Source organism: Oryctolagus cuniculus, chromosome 11 (assembly GCF_964237555.1).
Source record: "Oryctolagus cuniculus chromosome 11, mOryCun1.1, whole genome shotgun sequence".
NCBI lineage: Eukaryota > Metazoa > Chordata > Mammalia > Lagomorpha > Leporidae > Oryctolagus > Oryctolagus cuniculus.
In genome coordinates, this window is record NC_091442.1 from 82,612,747 (window position 1) to 82,634,037 (window position 21,291).

General features: G+C 35.9%; 1 protein-coding gene across 7 annotated transcripts in view; it reads right to left on the reverse strand.

Annotated features, from left to right (window-relative positions):
- Positions 1–21,291, reverse strand: part of PPP1R12A (protein phosphatase 1 regulatory subunit 12A) — a 151,516-nt gene that overhangs the window by 46,708 nt on the left and 83,517 nt on the right. For 6 of the 7 annotated variants that reach the window (XM_002711361.5, XM_008256843.4, XM_002711360.5 and 3 more), the window contains 6 exons: positions 18,763–18,922; positions 13,266–13,410; positions 7,910–7,984; positions 6,357–6,445; positions 6,065–6,222; positions 1,024–1,148 (listed from right to left, as the gene is read on the reverse strand). In XM_002711361.5, coding sequence (XP_002711407.1) covers positions 1,024–1,148; positions 6,065–6,222; positions 6,357–6,445; positions 7,910–7,984; positions 13,266–13,410; positions 18,763–18,922 — 752 coding nt within the window. Of the gene's footprint in view, positions 1–1,023; positions 1,149–6,064; positions 6,223–6,356; positions 6,446–7,909; positions 7,985–13,265; positions 13,411–14,245; positions 14,358–18,762; positions 18,923–21,291 lie in introns of all 7 variants that reach the window. The other variant, XM_070052661.1, reaches the window with a different exon arrangement.

Consider the following 21,291-nt stretch of genomic DNA (forward strand, 5'->3'; position numbering starts at 1 on the left):
CAGGTGGCGATTTTACCTGCTCTGCTGTGGGTCCCAGCAAACCAATCTTTAAAAAATTTTCATGAGAAATAGAAACTACCAATATCACTGTTTTTAATACTATGAAAAAATTATCATTGCCATCTATTGTTTAAAAATATTTATATTTTTATTTACTTGAAAGGCAGAGCAACAGAGAGAGGTGGGGGGAGAGATATCTTTCCATCCTTTGGTTCACTTCCTAAATCCTGCAATAGCCAGGGCTATTGGCCAGGCTGCAACCAGGAGCCTGAAATTCCATCTGGGTTTCCATGTGGGTTGTAGGGATCATCTAGCAGGTTGAGCAATTATCTAGCAGGAAGCTGGATCAGAAATAGAAGAGCCAGGACTTGAATCAGGCACTCAAATATGGGATGTAGGTGTTCCAACCATGGCTTAACCTACTGTGCCACAACACCCATTCCCTCATTTATTTATTTATTTTATTTACTTAGTTTATTTGGGAAGGAAGAGAAACAGAGAGAAAAAAAAAGAGTTCCTAGTTTATGAGTTGATTCACTCAAATGCTTGCAATGGCCACCAGCAGCCAGGAACTCAATCCAGGTCTCCTTTGTGGGTGGCAGAGACCCAACCACTTGAGCCATCATCTGTTGTCTCCCCGGTTGTGTAGTAGCAAGAAGCTGAGATTGGGAGTGGTGTCAGGACTTGAACCCAGGTATTCCATTATGGAACGTGGGTTTCCCAATCACAGTGTCTTCACTGCTAGGCCAAACACCTGTCCTCATTCTATCATTCATTTTAAAACTCCAGTTATTTGCTAACTACTATCCATAATGTCAATTGCAAAAAAAAAAGAAAAAAACAAGAAAAGAGACTATATAACACGGTTCAGAAGAAAGCTCAGTAACTTTAAAAACAGAAATGAATATTTTTATTCTAAAACTGTAAATATCTTTAGAAAAAAACTATAAAATTTTAACAAGTTAGTCCAAATTATACTTAAACAGAATACGTATATTTCTGGCAAATACAATTTTGCCTTACCTTTTTGATAGGTGACGTAGGTGTTGCCTGACCTGATGACACAGTAGGTGTTGTAACAGCTACAGGAGCTGCTTGTGTACTGGAAGTGTTGGCATTCGTTACGGAAGTCATGGGTTTTGTTTTATCTATTAAAAATAAGCAAAAAAACATTAAGATTCAAGATTCTACAGGAATTTGGTTTGAAAAGCTGGGAAAACATTTTATATTCTACTTTTGTTTAATGTTTTGTTAATTCAAAGTTTTTGCCCACTATGACCTCTAGCAAAAACAGAACCTAACTTCTGCATTTTTAAAGTGAGAAAAACACAAAGAAAATTTAAAAAAAAACTTTCAAATAAGATTTAAAATGTGAAAACATGAATGTAATACAACTAAAAAATTTCAACAACTATTACTGCTGATCTAAAATTTATTGCTCCTTTTGCTCCTAAGAAATCTAAAAGTACTTTTGTCAGTAACCAGCTTATATTCCTGTCTAGTGGTATAGTTAAACATCCCAAAGAGCAAGCCCTCTCACACTTAAAATTCTAAAATAAGCGGGCCCAACTCCATCTTCCTGGAAAATAATCTACCTCCTTGTAGAGAGGGAATCATTCAATGAATATTTATTAAGTGTCTTCATACCTCCAGTACAGTACTAGGTACTGAGGCTATATCAGCCCATGAAAACACAAAATATCTTGGCTGCACAGAACGCAAAGTCTAGAGGGAGAAATAAATGCTAAACAAGATAAACAAAACATGTTACTACTTTTAATTTATTAAGATATCAATACTGTTGAAGTCCTTCTATTTGATATTAGTGAAGAATGAAAATTTCATATCCTAGAAGGAAAAAAAACTCAAAAAGCCAAAATATACCTTTGTCCCCTTTACTCTTTCCTTCAATTACCTCTAAAATGTATAAATTGTTTGGAAGGCAATTAAAATTTTTGATTGCATTCCTATTTTCATCTGGTTTATGAGAAGAGAAAGATCATAAAACAAGACAGGTTTGGAAAGAATGTATGAAAGAAAATTTAACAGATATTTTACATTACATAATTTCCCAAATAATCTTACAAAAATGTAGAAAAAACAAAGTTTAGAAATTGTCAAATCTAGTTGTAGTTCTACATGGAAAAGGCTGTTATCTCAAGCTTGCCAAATAAAGTATGATAAAACCTGGTTGATATTAAAAGAGTAGAGAGAGAAGGAATCAAATACCATTTACATGGATTAGTTCTTGATATAGAGTCAAATTTTTCTGGCACAGCCAACCACCGGCAACAGGAAGAACAAAATTATCATAGTACAATGCTTCAAATAAACATTTAAAGTTAGCTCGGTGAAAAACTGAGCATAAGGTGATTGTTATACTTAAATTCCAAATAGTCAAAAAATACAATGTGCTTTGATGCTAAGTAGTTTAGAGAAGTGAAAAATTTAAAAATCTATCCACATCAAATAGTACAGCTCTTCTCATTTTACAATCAAGAAAATTTCAATCACAGAAAGACTTACCAGTTGTTGGCAAAAAGTAGCCTACAATTAGAATTGTTTGTTTTAAATAAGTACTCTGTGTGAACACTGAACAGCAAATTATATACGTTTCTATGAAGAATAATTCAGATAACAAAATCTTAGGAATCTTTGAGTCACCTGAACTTCTAGTTCTTGAATTCTATTACATAACTAGTAGAAAACTTGATACATGAGTTAGGAAATCTGGGTGCCAGTCCTAGCTTTCTGGTGCACATGTCCACATGGTTTGATTTGTAATGATGTATTTTATTGCACTGAAAGACTAGAGGCCAAAGTATGTCATACAGGAAGAACATTAGCTACATAAAAATAACTTTAAATACTTTAAAAGTAGATGAGTCCATTTATATATTAATGATATATTTTTATCTTTCAGTTTTTGTAAAATACACAAGGGAAACAACACAAATTTAACTGAAGTGTTATTAGGTATTGATCATATTTAGATTTATAGAATTTAATTTTATACAATAATTTTATGAAAGCTAACATTTATTACAAAGCAATTTTTTTTATTTGACAGAGTTGTAGACCGTGAGAGACAGAGAGAAAGGTCTTCCCTCTGTTGGTTCATTCCCCAAATGGCCGCCACGGCCAGCACTGCGCCCATCCAAAGCCAGGAGCCAGGTGCTTCCTCCTGGTCTCCCATGTGGGTGCAGGGAGCACTTGGGTCATCCTCCACTGCCCTCCAGGGCCACAACAGAGAGCTGGACTGGAAGAGGAGTAACTGGGACTAGAACCTGGCGCCCATATGGGATGCCAGCGCCATAGGCGGAGAATTAACCAAGTGAGCCACGGCGCTGGCTCCACAAAGCAATTTTCATATAATGTCCATAGAAAGCAGTTTTTATTGTGACATTACAAATGAGAAATCTCAGATTAAGTCAACTGCCTACACATACTCCTAATATTACACAACCAGTCTATGTTCTTTTTTTTTTTTTTGACAGGCAGAGTGGACAGTGAGAGAGAGAGACAGAGAGAAAGGTCTTCTTTGCCGTTGGTTCACCCTCCAATGGCCGCCGCGGCCGGCGCGCTGCGGCCGGCGCACCGCGCTGATCCGATGGCAGGAGCCAGGAGCCAGGTGCTTTTCCTGGTCTCCCATGGGGTGCAGGGCCCAAGCACCTGGGCCATCCTCCACTGCACTCCCTGGCTACAGCAGAGGGCTGGCCTGGAAGAGGGGCAACCGGGACAGAATCCGGCGCCCCGACCGGGACTAGAACCCGGTGTGCCGGCGCCGCTAGGCGGAGGATTAGCCTAGTGAGCCGCGGCGCCGGCCAGTCTATGTTCTTAATCACAAAACATGAGTATTTTTAAATTTAGAAATATTTTAATTAGCATGTTACACAGTATAACATTCAATGACTACCTATTGCTCTAGCTTCTAATTTTGCCCATATGATTACTTCACTACAGCAAAGGATATGCTGAGTCACGTAACCAACATTATGACAACAATGAAAAAGAATTTCAATCTATAAGGGAGAGACTCAAGCCATTTATGTATTTCAGAAACTCTGTGTGCTACAGAAAAATTATTTACTTGTGAGATTACTAAGCTTCCAGAAGATAAAAGAATCCATAACACACCACCTGGGCAACCAATCTCATCTACACCTGTTTATAAATAATATCTTGGTTTTTAATGAACAAGAATTATCAGTATGTTTCTAGACATGTGTTTATTTAACAAAGTTTAATTTTCCACATTTTGGTAGAGAAAATATTTTGTTGAATGAGTAAAAAAAAAAAAAAATGACTCAAAAGTGTTTTTGTTGTAGTTAGAATCAACGTAAGGATTCCAAGAAATTCTGGGGCTCCATTTGTGCTTCCCTAATGACCACTAAAATTAGTCCTGATAATGAGTTTTTCCAGTGGTCAAAAATCTCACTGGAAGCAAAATATTTTCCTCTGATAGACTGAAATGTTAAAATGTCAGATTACACAGTTCAAAAATGGCATCTTCTGGTATATGTTATGCCAATTAAAAATTTTGAGTAATTAACTGATACGCATTAAAAAAATAAATGTTACTTAATAACAGCAATTTGGTAAGCTGTCTGTACATACATGCATGCTACAGGAGAAAAACAGAACTCACATCCTTTACAGCAAAAAGGGAAAATAAATTGTTATGGTGGCTTTGTAAAGCAATCTGGCACCATCTATAAAAACTGAGAATGTGTTTACCTTATGACTCAAAAGAGTTCGATTTCTAAATCCATTACAGATCTCTTGCAAATGATTGCACACAGGAAACATGATCACTGGGGCAGTATTTGAAATAACAAAAAATTAGAAATAAGGAAAATATTAATCAGAAGGAAAATGGATGCATTTAATGGAACATTATAAAATAGCTAAAGTGATAATTATGTAGATAAAGTCATAGAAAAAACTAATGGAAAAAATCCAAAAAAAATCACTTTAGAGTGAAAATATCAAGATGCCAAATAACTCCTAGAATATGAAAATAAAAAACAAAATATTATAACTGCTATATATTGCTTTTGAATGTACATACAACATAAAAGAGCATAAAAATGGACTAGAAGATTACAGAAAAACTTATGATAGTAATCGCCTTTGGGGAGGAAGGAAAGGATGCAGATGTAGGTGAGTGACTAATCAAGACAACTGTAGTATCTTATTACATGAAAAATTTGAAGTAAATGTGACTTAAGTATTAATAAGCATTCAGTCTTAAGTTTTTTTAGTTGTAAATGAATGTGTATTATAATGTTATATTTAAAATTTCTCAAAACAAAGCCAACTATCCCATATCTTCACAGGAAAGTATCTTGATTAATTCTACTATTTCTTGGGAAAAATTTATGATGCAGTTGGGATTGGTCTCCTATGCTTTTGGGCCTCAGAAAGCTTTGGGAGCATTCTTAAACTGCTGAGAGCCCAATCACACCTTATCTGTATCATCTTAAGGGGGTCTTAAAGCTTTTGCAACTTCGTCGGCTGCTGCCTGCAGTGCCAGCATCCCATAATGGGCGCTGGTTCGAGTCCTGGCTGCACCACTTCCAATCCAGCTCTCTGCTATGGCCTGGGAAAGCAGTAGAAGATGGCCCAAGTCCTTGGGCCCCTGCACCCACATGGGAGACCTGCAAGAAGCTCCAGGCTCCTGGCTTCTGGTCGGCACAGCTCCAGCCATTGCGGCCAACTGGGGAGTGAACCAGTAGATGGAGGATCTCTCTCTCTCTCTCTCTGACTCTCCTCTCTCTGTGTAACTCTGACTTTCAAATAAATAAATCTTTTAAAAAAAATACAGGTCAGTGAAATGCAGAGGTGTATAAAAACCTCCAGATAACTGGAGAACATTAAGTTCACAACCCTATGTAAGTTTCTAGTATTCACTGAATATTAGAGTTTATGGACAAATCTAAAACACATGACTTCTGAGTTTGGCAGATATCTGAATAAGTAACAAATCAGTACAACACATTAAAGAAATTTGACCTGTACTATTTTATACTGCAAGAAAATTTTTTTATCCTTTATATTTTACCTGTTTCAGCTTCTGATTCTGAGTCATCTTCTTCATCTTCTTCACTAGAGCAGCTAGATTCATCTTTCTTTCCTTCTTCTTCTTCATCAGCCTTTTCTTGTTCCAGAGATTCAATACGGGACGCATTTTTCTCTGGCTCAATAATCAATGTTTCTTTGCTGTGAAAAGAAAATAACCTTCAAATAATGATAAGCACAATTTCATCTTTTTGCTGATTCATGTTAGTCATTCTGTAGATATTATGCCAACTGTTTCATAATAACAACAAAACTTGCTTCAATATTTTACTTACTTTTTAAAGGACTTCTGTGACTGATTATTGTCCATATTTGCTGTTGACTCAATTAGTGGTGACTTCTTGTCCCGCTTTTCACTATGGAGCTTTATATAAAGTTATGCAAAGGAAAATAAGAATACTATTAAAATAGTAAGAATTACTGAGATATAGAGTTTGAAATTACAACAAGCTAGTTTTCAAAAACTGAACAAAAATAAAAATAAAACAAATAAATAAACAATTTAAGTTTTACCCGGACAGGAAAGGGCCTGGGTAAGGAATGAAACTAACTACACAATTAAAAAGCTCCATCCACACAGGACTAAGTTGGATTTTTTTTTTTAAAGATTTATTTGAAAGGTGGAGTTACAGAGGCAGAGAGAGAGAAAGAGATAGAGAGTCAGAGTCTTCCATCTGTTGGTTCACTCCCCAAATGGTCACAATGGCTGTAGCTGGACCAATCCGAAGCCAGGAAGTCAGGAACTTCTTCCAGGTCTCTCATATAGGTACAGGGGCCCAAAGACTTGGGCCATCTTCTACTGGTTTCCCAGGCCAGAGCAGAGAGCTGGACTGAAAGTGGAGCAGCCGGGACTTGAACCAGCGCCCATATGGGATGCCAGCACAGTAGGCAGCAGCTTTAGCCATTATGCCATAGCGCTAGCCCCAAGTGTATTTTTCAGATAAATCCAGCTCCAGTTCATTGAAAAAGTCAAGATCCACAAACTACTTTGGATGGCTAAAAGTATTTTACTTATAAGTCTATTTCCAGGGCAGGAATTTGGACTGGAGTTTAAAAAGCCTGCATCTCACCTCAGAGTAGCTTAGTCTGTCAGCTGCAGCTCCTAATTTCAGCTTCCTGCTAATGCAGTCCCTGGGAGCCAGCAGTAAGGACTCAAGTGATTGGGTTTCTGACACATGCACTGAAGATCAAGATTGAGTTGTTTATCTAGAGTCTGCTACTACGGTTTTATAATCTCTACCTTTTAAGCAAACTTTATCATGACATTATAAACACGTTACTTGAGAACACACACATTGTGTAAGTATTCAATTTTTGAGGGGGAGACAATAGAAATGGGATTATAGGGTGGGCATTTGGTGTAGTGGTTAGGATGCCACTTGGGATTTCTGCATCGTATAGCACAGTAATGGTCTGAGTCTGGACTCTGCTTTCCATTCTAGCTTCCTGCTAATGCACACCTTATGAGGGAGCTTGGTTCCCTGCCAACCATGTGTGAGACTTGATTTGAATTCTGGGCTCCTGGCCATGACCTGATGCAGCTCCAGCTATTTCAGGCATCTGGGGAGTGAATTGATGTTTATGTCTTTCTGCTTTTGAAATAAATATAATAATAATAAAGTACATTACTTAAAAAAATACAGCGATAAGCAAAACAAAAGGCTAAACAGATGACTACTGCTTATCTTTCAGTAATTTAGTTTGATTATATGGAATAATTTTAGATCATAAAGTTCTAAACATCTCAAAAATTTTTTAAAAATTGAAAATCAAAGCTACCAAGAGAATTCATCCATTTAGGCAATATTTAGGCAATTATCAAACATACCAGGTTTTGTTTTTTTTGCAACTCTTCTAAATATCCTAAAATGTCTTCATCTGCTACATCAAAGGCTGTTTGGCCCTAGGAAGGAAACATGGGGGGAGAAAGAGTGGAATAAAATCATTAAATCATAAAATGCCTTTGGTAATTCTGTATAACTATATAGCAAGAAGTTAGAACATTTTTAAGGTAGCTATAAATAACATAATAGACAGAAATCCTAGGAGTTTAAGAGAAATCCATGTGATAGAGAAGGAGTTGAGAATACCTTCCCTTATATAATTTTTCGGGAAATAGCTTTACCGAGATAGAATTCACATAACATACAAAATCCATTTAAAATATGCAACTCAATGGTTTTAAGTATATTCACAAAGTTATACAGCTATCACCATAATCAATTTAAAAACATTTTCAACTATTCCAAAGAAAAAAGCATCCTTTTGCAGTTATCCTTCATCCCATTTTCTCCATTTCACCCAGCCAGAAGCAACCACTAATGTACTCTCTATACAAATTTGCCTAATCTGGGCATTTTGGATGCATGAAATCAAGTAACATGTGATCATTTGTAACTAGCTTCTTTCAGTCTGCATGTTTTCAAGGTTCATCCACACTGTGGCTGTACTCCTACTTCACTCCTTTTATATAATAAGATTCCACTGCACGCTATAAATATTTTGTGCATCTAGTCATCAGCTGGATATTTACTCTTGCTTCTTGCTTATACTGAATAATGCTGCTATGAACATCTGTGCACAAATTTTTGTGTGGACATATTTTTATTTTCTGTGCTACACTGCTAGGAATAGAATTTCTAGGTCATGTGGTAATTCTATGCTTAACCTTTTGAGGTCTTATTTCTCTTTGATATTTCCCTAAAACTTAAGTAGATTTCCAGAGAAACAAAATAAAAACATTAACTTTTAAACTACATAACCTTCAGCCAGCTACAGGTATGATTTAGTTTAAAAAATTAGTCCAAATAAACACCTATCAATTTATGCTAAATTCTTGTGAAATAACTGACTCACAATTTCAAAGTGGATTTACATTAGCAATGTGTTAATTTCACTTTTGCTATAACATATTTGAATAATTAGTTCTAAAATGTAAAAAAGTGCTACTCTTTTAAAGCAATTGTACACCTGATCATGTTAGTTTGTGGAAATAACTCAGTGACTTCTTTCTAAGTATTACTTTAAGCATTTACCAACCCTTCTGAATGAAATACTCTCACCTTGACAACAGAAAAAAAAAAGTTTAAATTTCTGCAGTGGTAAATACAAAGGGGTTATTTTAATAAATAAGGAAGTCTCATTTTTCAGAAAAAGAAATCATCAGATCACCTTACTAACCTTTCTTTTCACTTTTTTCCTTGATGAATGAGTCTAATTTGCACATAGCAGCTGACAGAGAATAAAAATTTAAGTGTGGGCTATACACAGAAAATTTTCTAATTTCAAAAGAGCACTCATCAACTTTATCCAATAATCTTCCATGTTCTTTAAACAATATATTTATGTCAGGAAGCTTACAACTGTGAAATTATAAACATTATTTGACTTTTATCATAAGGCTAGTATTATGCTACACTAATAAAGTACAAATGTAATATGGCATATATGCACATTAACTCCAACCAACCTGGAAACAGTTAAGGAGGATACAACACTGAGGACTGAAAAAAGACCTCTACTGATCAATAAAATAAGAAAAAAAATTTCTGAGCTGCACAAAAAATCAGTTCAATTACTAGTGCTATTATTTAAATGCAATTTTTCCTTATTTATTTATTCTAACTGAATTGCTTTTGCATATATGCATCTCTCTTCATCTTCACAGCAATCAGTTTAGCTGAGATAAATGTTATCATTGTTCTCATTGTCAAGAGGAGGAAATCCAGGCTCTGAGTGCACTCTATTTACCCACAGTCATAAACAAGTAAAGAAGGGATAGAGAATAAAACCTACATCGCTACTGCTCTGGTATGTCTGTCTTTACAGAAAATAAGCTCAGACAGAGTGTGAGATATATTTTTGTTCCCATTAATAGTAAAGACAGCTTCATTATTCATTTAAGTCATTGTAATAACAGGTATCAAGCCAAAAACTTATTGGCTAGTCATTATATTAATGCATTAAGAAAAACTTCAAGCAGAAGAGGACCCTAGTTAATATTTAGATAGGGATGATATTTAGGTACACTGTTGTAAAATAATTCTTTTGGTCAATTAAGGAAACAAAATCAAATATATTTAATATCCATATTACATAATTTATAATAATGAATCAAAACGATAAATTCATCTTACAGCTTGAAAGTAAGACCAAAAGTCCTTAAATATTTATGTTTAGGACACTTCCTTACTTTCATGTATAAAGACTTCCAGATGCTCTGTATGGTATGTTGTATTTTCTAAAGGTTACTTCCCTAAATTAGGTTTCCTATTACTAAAGAAATCATCTAAACTCTGATAGTACCTTAAGTGCATGTCTTGATATCATTTAAAAGAGAAGCAGTAAAAAACTCCAATCTACCAAGTATTTATGAAGCTATCAAATGAAATATTAATTCATATTGGCAGGCTTACAAAAGACAAAGTTATCTGCTTTATTAAACTTAAATTATGATATGTAATTTTTTTTTGACAGGCAGAGTGGACAGTGAGAGAGAGAGACAGAGAAAAAGGTCTTCGTTTTCCATTGGTTCACCCCACAATGGCCGCTGCAGCCGGTGCGCTGTGGCAGGTGCACCTCGCTGATCCGAAGCCAGGAGCCAGGTGCTTCTCCTGGTCTCCCATGCAGGTGCAGGGCCCAAGCACTTGGGCCATCCTCCACTGTACTCCTGGGCCACAGCTGAGAGATGGACTGGAAGAGGAGCAACCAGGACAGAATCTGGCACCCTGATGGGGACTAGAACCCGGGGTGCCGGCGCTGCAGGCGGAGGATTAGCCTATTGAGCCATGGCGCCAGCCCGATATGTAATTTTAAAACATAGCCAACAAAAAGAGATGGCAGTCTAACTCACACAGACAAAGCCATAAAACTATTAAAATTTGAAAAATGAAAATTCATAATATACATTGTGTAACTCTTCACTACTAGAAGAAATCTATAACATCTTTCTTTTTTAAAAAATTTTTTATAAACATTCAAAATTATACATTTAAAACTTAATAAACAATATACAGAAAAATAAAAACGCTAGAAAATTAAAACTAAGGAAAAGCTGCCAAGTAATTCAGAAATATAAGAAAAAGCAATTATCAAGGCTTTAGGAAAATGACTTCTCTGATCATGTTTGAGTCTTCAAAGCTCTTAACAACATAGGGCTGTTAAAAGGCTACCATAAAATAATTTGTCAGGGAAAGTTGAAAACTATAAAATTCTAAGGAAACAGGAGGCATAATTAACATGTTCATCCACTAAAATGATGGAATGAAAGGATAAATACTAAAATTTAAGATGTTAGAAGTTGTTATTATAGTAATACAGAAACAGAAGGGTATCAATCAACACAATTTCATATGTACTCTTTTACCTAGAGTACAAATATGATAAATTGTATGGCAGAGGAATTAGATATGTTGCCTTTTATATACAATTTATTGTGCATAACCAGAATACAGATTTGGCAGGGGAAATATAACATGCTTAGACTAGTAAGTGATAATTGTTTCAGAAAATCATCTCAATTAATGAGCTTCTCTCTTTTGGTTCTTATCTGTAGGCTACTCTTACTAAATAAACTAATTATTAACACTGCCCTTATGAGTGGACAAGTGGCCTGTAAGTTCAACTGTTTGGCAGAGAGACAGGAATACAGATCAGAGGTCAGAGGGTAAAGGCACCCACTAATTTCTTCAGGAAAATCCCAGCTGCAAGGGCAATTTCTACAAGGAAGGAGAGGAAAAACAAACTGTAAAGCCAAACTTAGCTGATCTTTTACTTAAAATTAATAGTATCACAATTTATTTGTCTTTAATACTGATTACAGAACAGGCAACAGGTGATAAAAAAAGAGAAAGCAAATTATTAGCAGTTTTGACTAAAATTCAAAGCTCAGATTTTTGTATTTCTTTAAGTGCAAGCCAAACATAGACTGATCATTAACATTTTTTATCTTAATGTCCTTGAAGCATTTCAGCATTTCCTATGACTCTTGCCACACTACACATTTCTTAGATAAAACAGTTTAAGTCAGTTAATAAAACATATGTCTAGGAATATACTCCAAAAATAAAGGAGTTCAAAGAGTTTCTTTATCTTTGCTAACAAGAACATGAAACTGTAACATCACCCTCAACCTTCAATCATTTACTCACGAGCAAATCCTGTGTATGTGGTATATCATATTTATTCTCTTCCTTTTGTAGCTCCCCATTAGAAATCAGGTACCAGAACAACCAATACCAGCAATTAACATGTATATAACAAAATTAGATGGCCCTTTTTGAATAAAGATCATAAAATGAATCTCTGATAAGTAATCTGTTACATTATCATGAAATAAAATACAAAAGGAACATTATAAAGAAGTTTAAGGTAATTAAGTTCACTACAGGTCAGCTCTCCACACAAGGGTTTCAAAAGAAAAAAAAAAAAAAAAACAAAAATTAAAAAAGTTCACTATAGGAAACACACTTTGAGTGCTCCATCTGTTGGTAAATCAAACTTATCTAACAACATGAAGTTGGAAGGGACTAACAATACTGATGACAGGGTAACTGACTCATGTTATTAATTAAAGGTCAGAGAGAAAATCTAATCTAACAAGAAACCTGAAAAAATACTTGTATGAACTTTACTTCCTTTGTCCTTTTACCTAATTTCGTGATATTAAGTAAATCATTTATCTGACTAAAATGTTTTCTGAACTATGAAAATAGAATAGATGCTATATTTTAGTGACCATTTATTTGGCATAAAACTTCATCATTATTACTATCCTCACTTCATTATCCATGTCATTTAAATAAATAAATAAGATTATAAGTAAAAAAGATTATTAAAGAGAATCGGAATCAGAAACACTTTATTTTGTTCCAACTCACAGTGATGGCAGAAAACACTGAGAAAAATGCAGAACTTACATAATTTATGAGTTCCTAAGACACAATATTAATACAAGTAACCAAATGTACTCTATGTGTATGATATGATTAATGAAAAGGTATTTTTTCTATTATTTTCAGCTAGTACTTCATACAGCATTTTCAGCTACCACTATTAATTACTGATCCATGATCAACAAAAAAATCATTTTATGTGGTAATAAATATAATTTATACTGTAATAACATTAAGATAAAATCTGTATTTCTAGAGTTAAAATATTCAAATTATATTTAAAAGGCTTACCACTTTGTTGACCATCTCCATATCACACAGATTGTCCACTAAAATTCGACATGCTTCTTCTTTACCCCAATGAGCTGCAGCATGAAGAGGTGTCCAGCCATCATAATCTTTAATGTTAACATCATAGCCTGCCTGTATTAAAAGTCTAAAGAAATCATACAGAATTAATCATTAAAATCTAGAAATGAACAAACATGACAAACAGCTTTACACAATGTAATTTAACTAAAATTAGTAAATGTTTCTTTTCAGAGTTCAAATTCTCCCTCTCCTTAATGAGTTAACTGAGGCAAAGAGAAATCAATCCTCACAAAACAGAAAAAAAGGAGCTTTAGACAGTGTCATAATATAGTTCTAATTAATTTCTAATAAATCTTATGGTTTGATGTGACACTGATAATTCCTAACATGAGTTGTAAATGTAATTTTCAAAAAAGCCCACAATTTTTCAATGTAAGAGCAAAACTGACAGGTCAATTTATTTATAAAACTTATCTACTGCAAGGCCTACCTCTGTGTCCATATACGTTATCTCAGGCCTAACAATATGTTGTATCAAACAACCTAATTTTATAATATTTTGTTTCCTAGCTTGAGGAACTGGTTTGTGAAAGCTTTCATCGAAGGTGTAACCCGGGGTCATGGCTATGGCACAGCGAGTAAAGGCACCACCTGCAGTGCCGGAGTCACAGGCACTAGTTCAAGGACTGACTGCTCCACTTCCGATCCGGCTCCCTGCTAATACGCCTGGGAAAGCAGCAGAAGATGGCCCAAGTGCCTGGGCCCCTGCCACCCAGATGGGAGACCTGAAAGTAGCTCCTGGCTCCAGGCTTCAGACAGGCCGAGCTCCAGCCGTTGAGGCCATTTGGGGAGTGAACCAATGGATGGAAGATCTCTGCCTCTGTCTCTGCCTCTCTGTAACCCTGCCTTTCAAATAAATAAATCTTAAATAAATAAATAAACAAGTAGAAAAGCATAACCTGACTGTTAAGGATGAAACAAAGTAAAACACATTTTCCAAAGGGTGGAGTCCATTTTTCTGCAGCAGTAGAAACCAAGATATGTAAACTATCAATAGAAAACAGGAATACACTGTAATAAAATGCAAAGAGTTGCATAAATTGTTAGTATACCTTTATTAAGGGCTTATGGACATTAACCTTATTTTATTTAGAAATTAAGCTCACAGAGAACAAAGAACGTGCCTACAAATTACATATAGCACCTCTTACCCTTCCTCTGCTACAGGCTGAGCACTAACTCCAGTTGACATTTACCTTATTTTACAAGATGTTGAGCTTGAGAAGTACTACTTTTTAACCTATGAGTGGTGGCAGTGTTAGCTAATATATAATCTCTCCCTTCATTTATTATTAAGATCTGATTCCCTAGCAGTCTCTAAAGCCGTTATTTCCAATCCTGGCTCCAAACAAAACTATGTAAAAGAGCCTACTAAAAAAAGATTGCCAGCTTAGGGCCGGTGTTGTGGTGCAACGGGTTAAAGCCCTGGCTTTAGGCGCTGGCATCCCATAGGTGCGCCAATTCTAGTCCCAGCTGCTCTTCCTCCTATCCAGCTCTCTACTGTGGCTTGGGATAGCAGTAGAAGATGGCCCAAGTCCTTGGGCCTCTGCAACTATGTTGGAGACCCAGAAGAAGCTCCTGGCTTTGGATCGGTGCGGCACCGGCTGCTGCGGCCATCTGGGGAGTGAACCAGTGATGGAAGACCTCTCTCTCTACCTCTCTCTATAACTCTGTCTTTCAAATAAATAAAATAAATCTTTTTTAAAAAAAGATGGCCAGCTCTACCTCTGTACTATTAAATTAACCAACATTTTTGAAAATGGGCCCCATCAATCTGTATGTTTAGCAAGTTTCCTATATGATTCTCATTATCAGTATCATCTCTGTGCAGACCAACATTAAGAGCCTGATCTAAAACAGAAGGCTAACAGATGTTAAGTCCAGAGATTTCAGCTAAAAAACAATCTCCACTAACATGCATTATCAGTAATTTTATTAATAGAGGCAAAAATAATATCACAACTAATAAAAATATACCCTCATTAGGAAATATTAACTAAGATAATACTACGTGTCTTGAGCAACAAAGAATTATAGGTACTTGACAGTCTGTAGAGAGAAACAAGAATATTAAGAAGAAGCTGGTGCAGTGGCTCACTAGGCTAATCCTCCGCCTTGCGGCATTGGCACACCAGGTTCTACTCCCGGTTGGGGCGCTGGATTCTGTCCCGGTTGCCCCTCTTCCAGGCCAGCTCTCTGCTGTGGCCAGGGAGTGCAGTGGAGGATGGCCCAAGTCCTTGGGCCCTGCACCCCATGGGAGACCAGGAAAGTACCTGGCTCCTGCCATCGGATCAGTGTGGTGTGCTGGCCGCAGCACACGGCCACGGCGGCCATTGGAGGGTGAACCAACGGCAAAGGAAGACCTTTCTCTCTGTCTCTCTCTCTCACTGTCCACTCTGCCTGTCAAAAAAAAATAAAAAATAAAAAAATAAAAAAAAAGAAATATATTTTTCAACAAACTTGAGACCCTATACCAGGCCATATAAGGACACTTAAAAGAGAAACAAAAAATTCCTATAATCAAGCAGCTTCTAATGGAGGACAAAAGTCAATTTCAATGTACAGGTTATGTGATAATGACGCAGTGAAGAGTACAGAACTGAAAAGAATGTTGTGTATGCCTGCAGAGAAAGGTTAAGTGAGATTATACTTAAGACATTTATTTTCATTTCACATTTATTTTTATTTCATAAGCAATATATTCTCAAAGTTTAAAAATAAAAAAACAAAAGGCCATGATACTTTATAAAGTTTACAGTAAATGATCTTGAAATCCAAGCATAACAATACAGGGAAGTCATTCTCACATTGCTGACTGTTAGTTAACTAGTTTCCCTTCCTCACAAATAGCTATATTATTAACTTTGAATTTTTATAGAAAGAATTCAAGCCTATATAGCCAAATACAATTTTTAAAAACCTTTAAAGAAACAAATGATACACCCTCCTTGATTATGACATTTCACAATTCTTCTTAGAGCTCTTTTTATAATAATATTTAAGGGGATTTCTTATTCTTGGTGAAGAGAACTCCAATGAAAGGATGCACCATAATTTATGAAACCATTCACCTACTCCTACTATAAATAAGGCTGCTATTATAACCATAGAATATCTGTTAGAACTGCAGGTAGATCATTCATGAAAGGTATAATGAAAACTTAGGGAGTGAGGGTATCAGCTTAGCTTTAAAGAATAGAATAGTAGCAGATGGCAAAAGGTCTTATATGCTTAAATGAAGAGTTTAAAACTACCCTCGAGGCTGGTAGTGTGTGCCAGGGGTTAAGCTACCACTTGCACATTGGCATTCCAAATTAGAGTGTTGGCTGGAGTCCCAGAGTTCTGCTTCTGATCCAGCTTCCTGCTAATATGCCTGGGAAGGCAGAAGACTGCTCAAGTATTTGGGCCCCTGCCACCTACATGGGAAATCAGGATGGAGTTCCTCGCTCCTAGCTTTGGCTTAACGCATACCAGGCTGTTAGGCCATTTGGAAAGTCAATAAGTGGGTGGCAGATCTCTTTCTCTGTCTCTTTCTTGATCTCTCCCTGTCTGTCACTCTGCCTTTCAAATAAATAAAGCCTTAATGATGGATTTTAAGTCTAGATAATTTAATTACAAATATCACTTTAAACTTACTGTACAGTACAATTCAGTATTCATACAAATTTATAGAAACAAGACACTTAAGAAACAATTTATTATAAATAAAACTTTTTGATACCTATTTTACTTTTTTTTTTTTTAAATGCTACTGGTAGCTCACTAAGTTCATTTCATGACTAGCCAATGGAGACTGAAAAATTTTGGAATACAGGGAAACAAAACATGGTCAAAGATACTAACTAAAAGGTAATACTACTATCAAAGGAGAAGGCCCATGTTATTGAAGTTCAATAGAGATTGGAAAGATGCAGAAACCTGAAAATAAGCGACCCATTTAAAAATCTTCACTCTTTTTGCACATTAAGAGGGAATAAGGAAGACAGATTGATTTTATAAACCCAAATAGGTTGGGAGCAACATAAAGGGTGCAGTGTATTTTGCTGAGGCTGCTTTTAAATTCCTTTCACACATACATAATGCAAATCATGCACTCAATCATTTAAAATATATAGTTGCCAGCCTGAGTATTTGGCACAGTAGTTTGGATGCTGCTTGGGACATCCACATCCCTTTTGGGAGTGCCTGGTTTTGAAGCACAGCTTCAATTCCAATTCCAGGTTCCTAATAATTCACATCCTGACAAGCAGTAGGGAGGGTTCCTGATACCCACATGGAAGATCTGGATTGAGTTCTAGGCTCCTGGCTTCAGCATGGCCGAGTCCCAGCAACTGACAGTATCTGGGGAATGAACCAGCAGATGGAAGATCTCTCTCTTCACTCTCACCCTGTCCCTGCCTTTATATAAATAAAAATAAATTAAATTACAATATAGTTGCCAGTATTTCTGCATTGCATATGTTAAAAAAATTATTATGACATAAAGTGGCTTTATTCCAAGGAAATTCAGTGATCACTATAAACATCTTTATACCCAAAGAATCAAAGTTGCTTGCGATTTCATATTTTTTAAAAATTATTTTATTTGAAAGTCCGAGTTACACACAGAGAGAAGAACAGGCAGAGAGAGAGAGAGAGAGAGAGAGAGAGAGAGTGAGAGAGGGAGTGGGAGTGAGAGTGAGAGTGAGAGTGAGAGTGAGAGTGAGAGTGCTCTTCCATTCCGCTGGTTCACTCCCCAAACGACCGCAACGGCCAAAGCTAAGCTGATCTGAAGCCAGGAGCCAGGAGCTTTTTCCCGGTCTCCTACGTGGGGGAAGGGGTCCAAGGAGTTGGGCCATCTTCTATTGCTTTCTCAGGCCACAGTAGAGAGCTGGATCAGAAGAGGAACAGTCAGGACTCAAACCAGCGCGCGTATGGGATGCCTGCTCTGCAGGCTGCGGCTTTAACCCTCTGCACCACAGTGCCGGCCTCTTTGGTTTCGTATTTAATGTTATGCTATCAACACTCCAACTTCAGGCATTCCAGTGCTACAAACAAAACTCATTCAGATAAATTATAACTAAATAAATATTCAACAGGAATGAGGTTCAAAGATTTTGATCATGTGTTTAAATAACAGTATTACTAGTCTCAAGAAGCAATTAGTCAGTCTGGGAACCTCAAAACACATAACTGATTGATACTTGAACTCAATTTATTGGAAAACTGTAACAAGAAGAAAAGGTCAAAGTTTAACAGTGAAGGAATGAACTTTGAAAACAAAATTAGTGTTCTCTTTCTTCCTGAAAATAGATATTAAGTAATTCTTTTATAAGCTGTTTAAAAATAATATTTGCAGGTATTTTAAGAAAATTGACAATGAAATACAGTAAATGAACCAAAGTAGAAAATTGACTTTTTAAAAAATAATGCTTACTTTAAAACTTCTGTATAGCCTTTAGCAGCTGCAACATGAAGTGCTGTACCTCCCGATTTTGCATGCCGGACATCATTTATATGACCACTGTTTAACCACTGCCTCGCATCTCTAAGCATTATCCGTTCTTCTTCCTTTCGAGCTGCTTCTATATCAACTCCTGATAAAAATAAAAATAACTTTTATTGTTTCTCAACAGAAAATGTTCTACGTTGATAACTACAAACATTCAAAACATTTTAAGTTTAAATTAAAATTTAAAGTAAAACAATATTTTTTAAAAATAGGCTTCTTATACTAGTTAAATAAAGAAATGTGAGAATAGATATTTTATAAGTTTTCTCTATCGATTATTTAGTTTTTGGCCTACAATATTATTTTTATTTTCTTTTTAACTTTTCTGGTTGTCTTTTGTTTTTTAAAAACTGAACATTTTCCAAGGTCTGAAATTTCCCCAACAACCTCACATTTTCTTATGGCTTCAATTGCTAGCTATTTAATAAATGCATTTACAAACCTTCTTATTTCAGGTAAGGACAATGACTATCTTGCAACTCCACTGTATGGCAGAATACTTAATACAAAGTAAACAGATCAATAAGTGTTTTCTAAGTCAATAATAAATTATTATTATTATAATGAATAAAAAAAGTATACACACACATTCACTCTCATCTCTTTGAATACCATCTCTCTCAAACTAAAAATTTGGTCAGAATGTTTTAATTTAGCCATCCATTCACTCATTCATTTAAAATGTATTGAGTGACAACTATGTGTCAGGTACTTAAAAAAAAGATTTACTCATTTATTTGTTAGTCAGGGATACAGAGAAAAATGGAGAGACAAAGAGAGAGATCGTCCATCTGTTAGTTTACTCTACAAATGGCCACGCCAGGTATGGGAAGGCTAGGCCAAAGTCAAGAGCTGGAACTCCATCTGGGTAGCAAGGGTCCAAGTACTTGGGCCAGTTTCTGCTGCTTTCCCCAGTACATGAGCAGGGAGCAGGATAGGAGTGGAGCAGCCAGCACTTACATGGGATGCCGGCACCACAGTGGATGGCTTAATCTGTGGCACCACAAGACCTGTCCAATGTGTTAGGTACTTTATTAGGTAATATGAAAATAACAGTGAAATTATTATTATATGGCAAAAGATGAGGTATCTGTGAAGGAAAGATAAAGCAAGATAAAGGAAAAAAGGGTAATGCTGTTTAGAAGAAGGCCATGGTATTTATAGTGTAGTGAGGACAATGAGCAGGGTCATACCACCTGACAATCTAAGAGGGTCACTTGAATTGAAACTGAGGTATCTCAATTATTCAGTCAGGAGGTTATCCCAATGATTCAGTCAAGAAATGACAGCAACTTGAATTAGGGTTGTGGCAGAGAAGATAAAGTGGTTGGGTTCTGGATTCTTCAAGTCACACCAATCAAATTCACTGTTAAGTTTGTATGTAGATATTAGTACAGAAAAGAAGACAAAGAGAAGGATCATTTATATTTTTTAGACTGAGGAATGAAAAAAATTAAAACTTCAATTTCAGAAATGTGAAGCTTTGAGATACCTACCTAATACATACCTAGTTAGATATATCAAGTAGGCCAGCTATCTGAGCATGGGGAGCAGAAAAGTCCAGGGAAATTAAAAAAAAATAACATGCCATGGGCATCTCACTCAATGCTAAAATCTCAACTCAAATTTCCCTAACCAATCTGCTTGTTGGCTATGTTTATTTCCTATATTTGCTCTTACCACTTACCCAACAACTGAGGAATCACTTGAATCCCACTCCCCACCCCAATCCTTTACTCTTATTCCTCAACAATTTTAGCAGATTTTGAGTTGCCACCTCCTAGACTGCCTTCTAGACGATTCCTATCACTCTTACTTCACATCTTATATCTCACACTTTGACTACTATTATTGCCACTTAACTCATTCACTCTTAGTCCCTTCCAATTCATTCCCCACCCTCATATCAGACAGGAAAAATCAAAATATGATCACTGTACTTCTTAACATAAAATGTAAATGGCTGTTCACCTTCCAATAGACAAAGCTTTAAGTTATTTAGCACAGCAAGCAAAGCATTTCATTGACTTGGTCTCAAGACATTTTTATAATGTCATCTCTAGACCTTTTCTTAACCATCACCCAGATATCTCACATCTGCTGGTTCACTCCCTAAATGCCCATAACAGCTGGGGCTGGAATAAGCCAAAGTCAGGAGACCAGAATTTAATCTGGGTTTCTCATGTGGGTGTCAAAGTTCTGAGTACTTGAACCTCAATTAAAACTAGCCATGTGAATGAGAAGCAGCCCAACTTTCTGACTTACTCATTTGGGGCTCTTATGGAAAATCTGTTTGGTTCTTTCCAAGAAATCTTAAGTATAGTCTATTTTTCCTAATTAACAAATAAGCTGCTTCTACTACCCTAGGTTTTGAAATTTCAAAATCTATGAATACAAGCAGTCTTCAAAAGGTTAATGAAAAATGTGTATTATGAAAAATGTATGCATAGATTT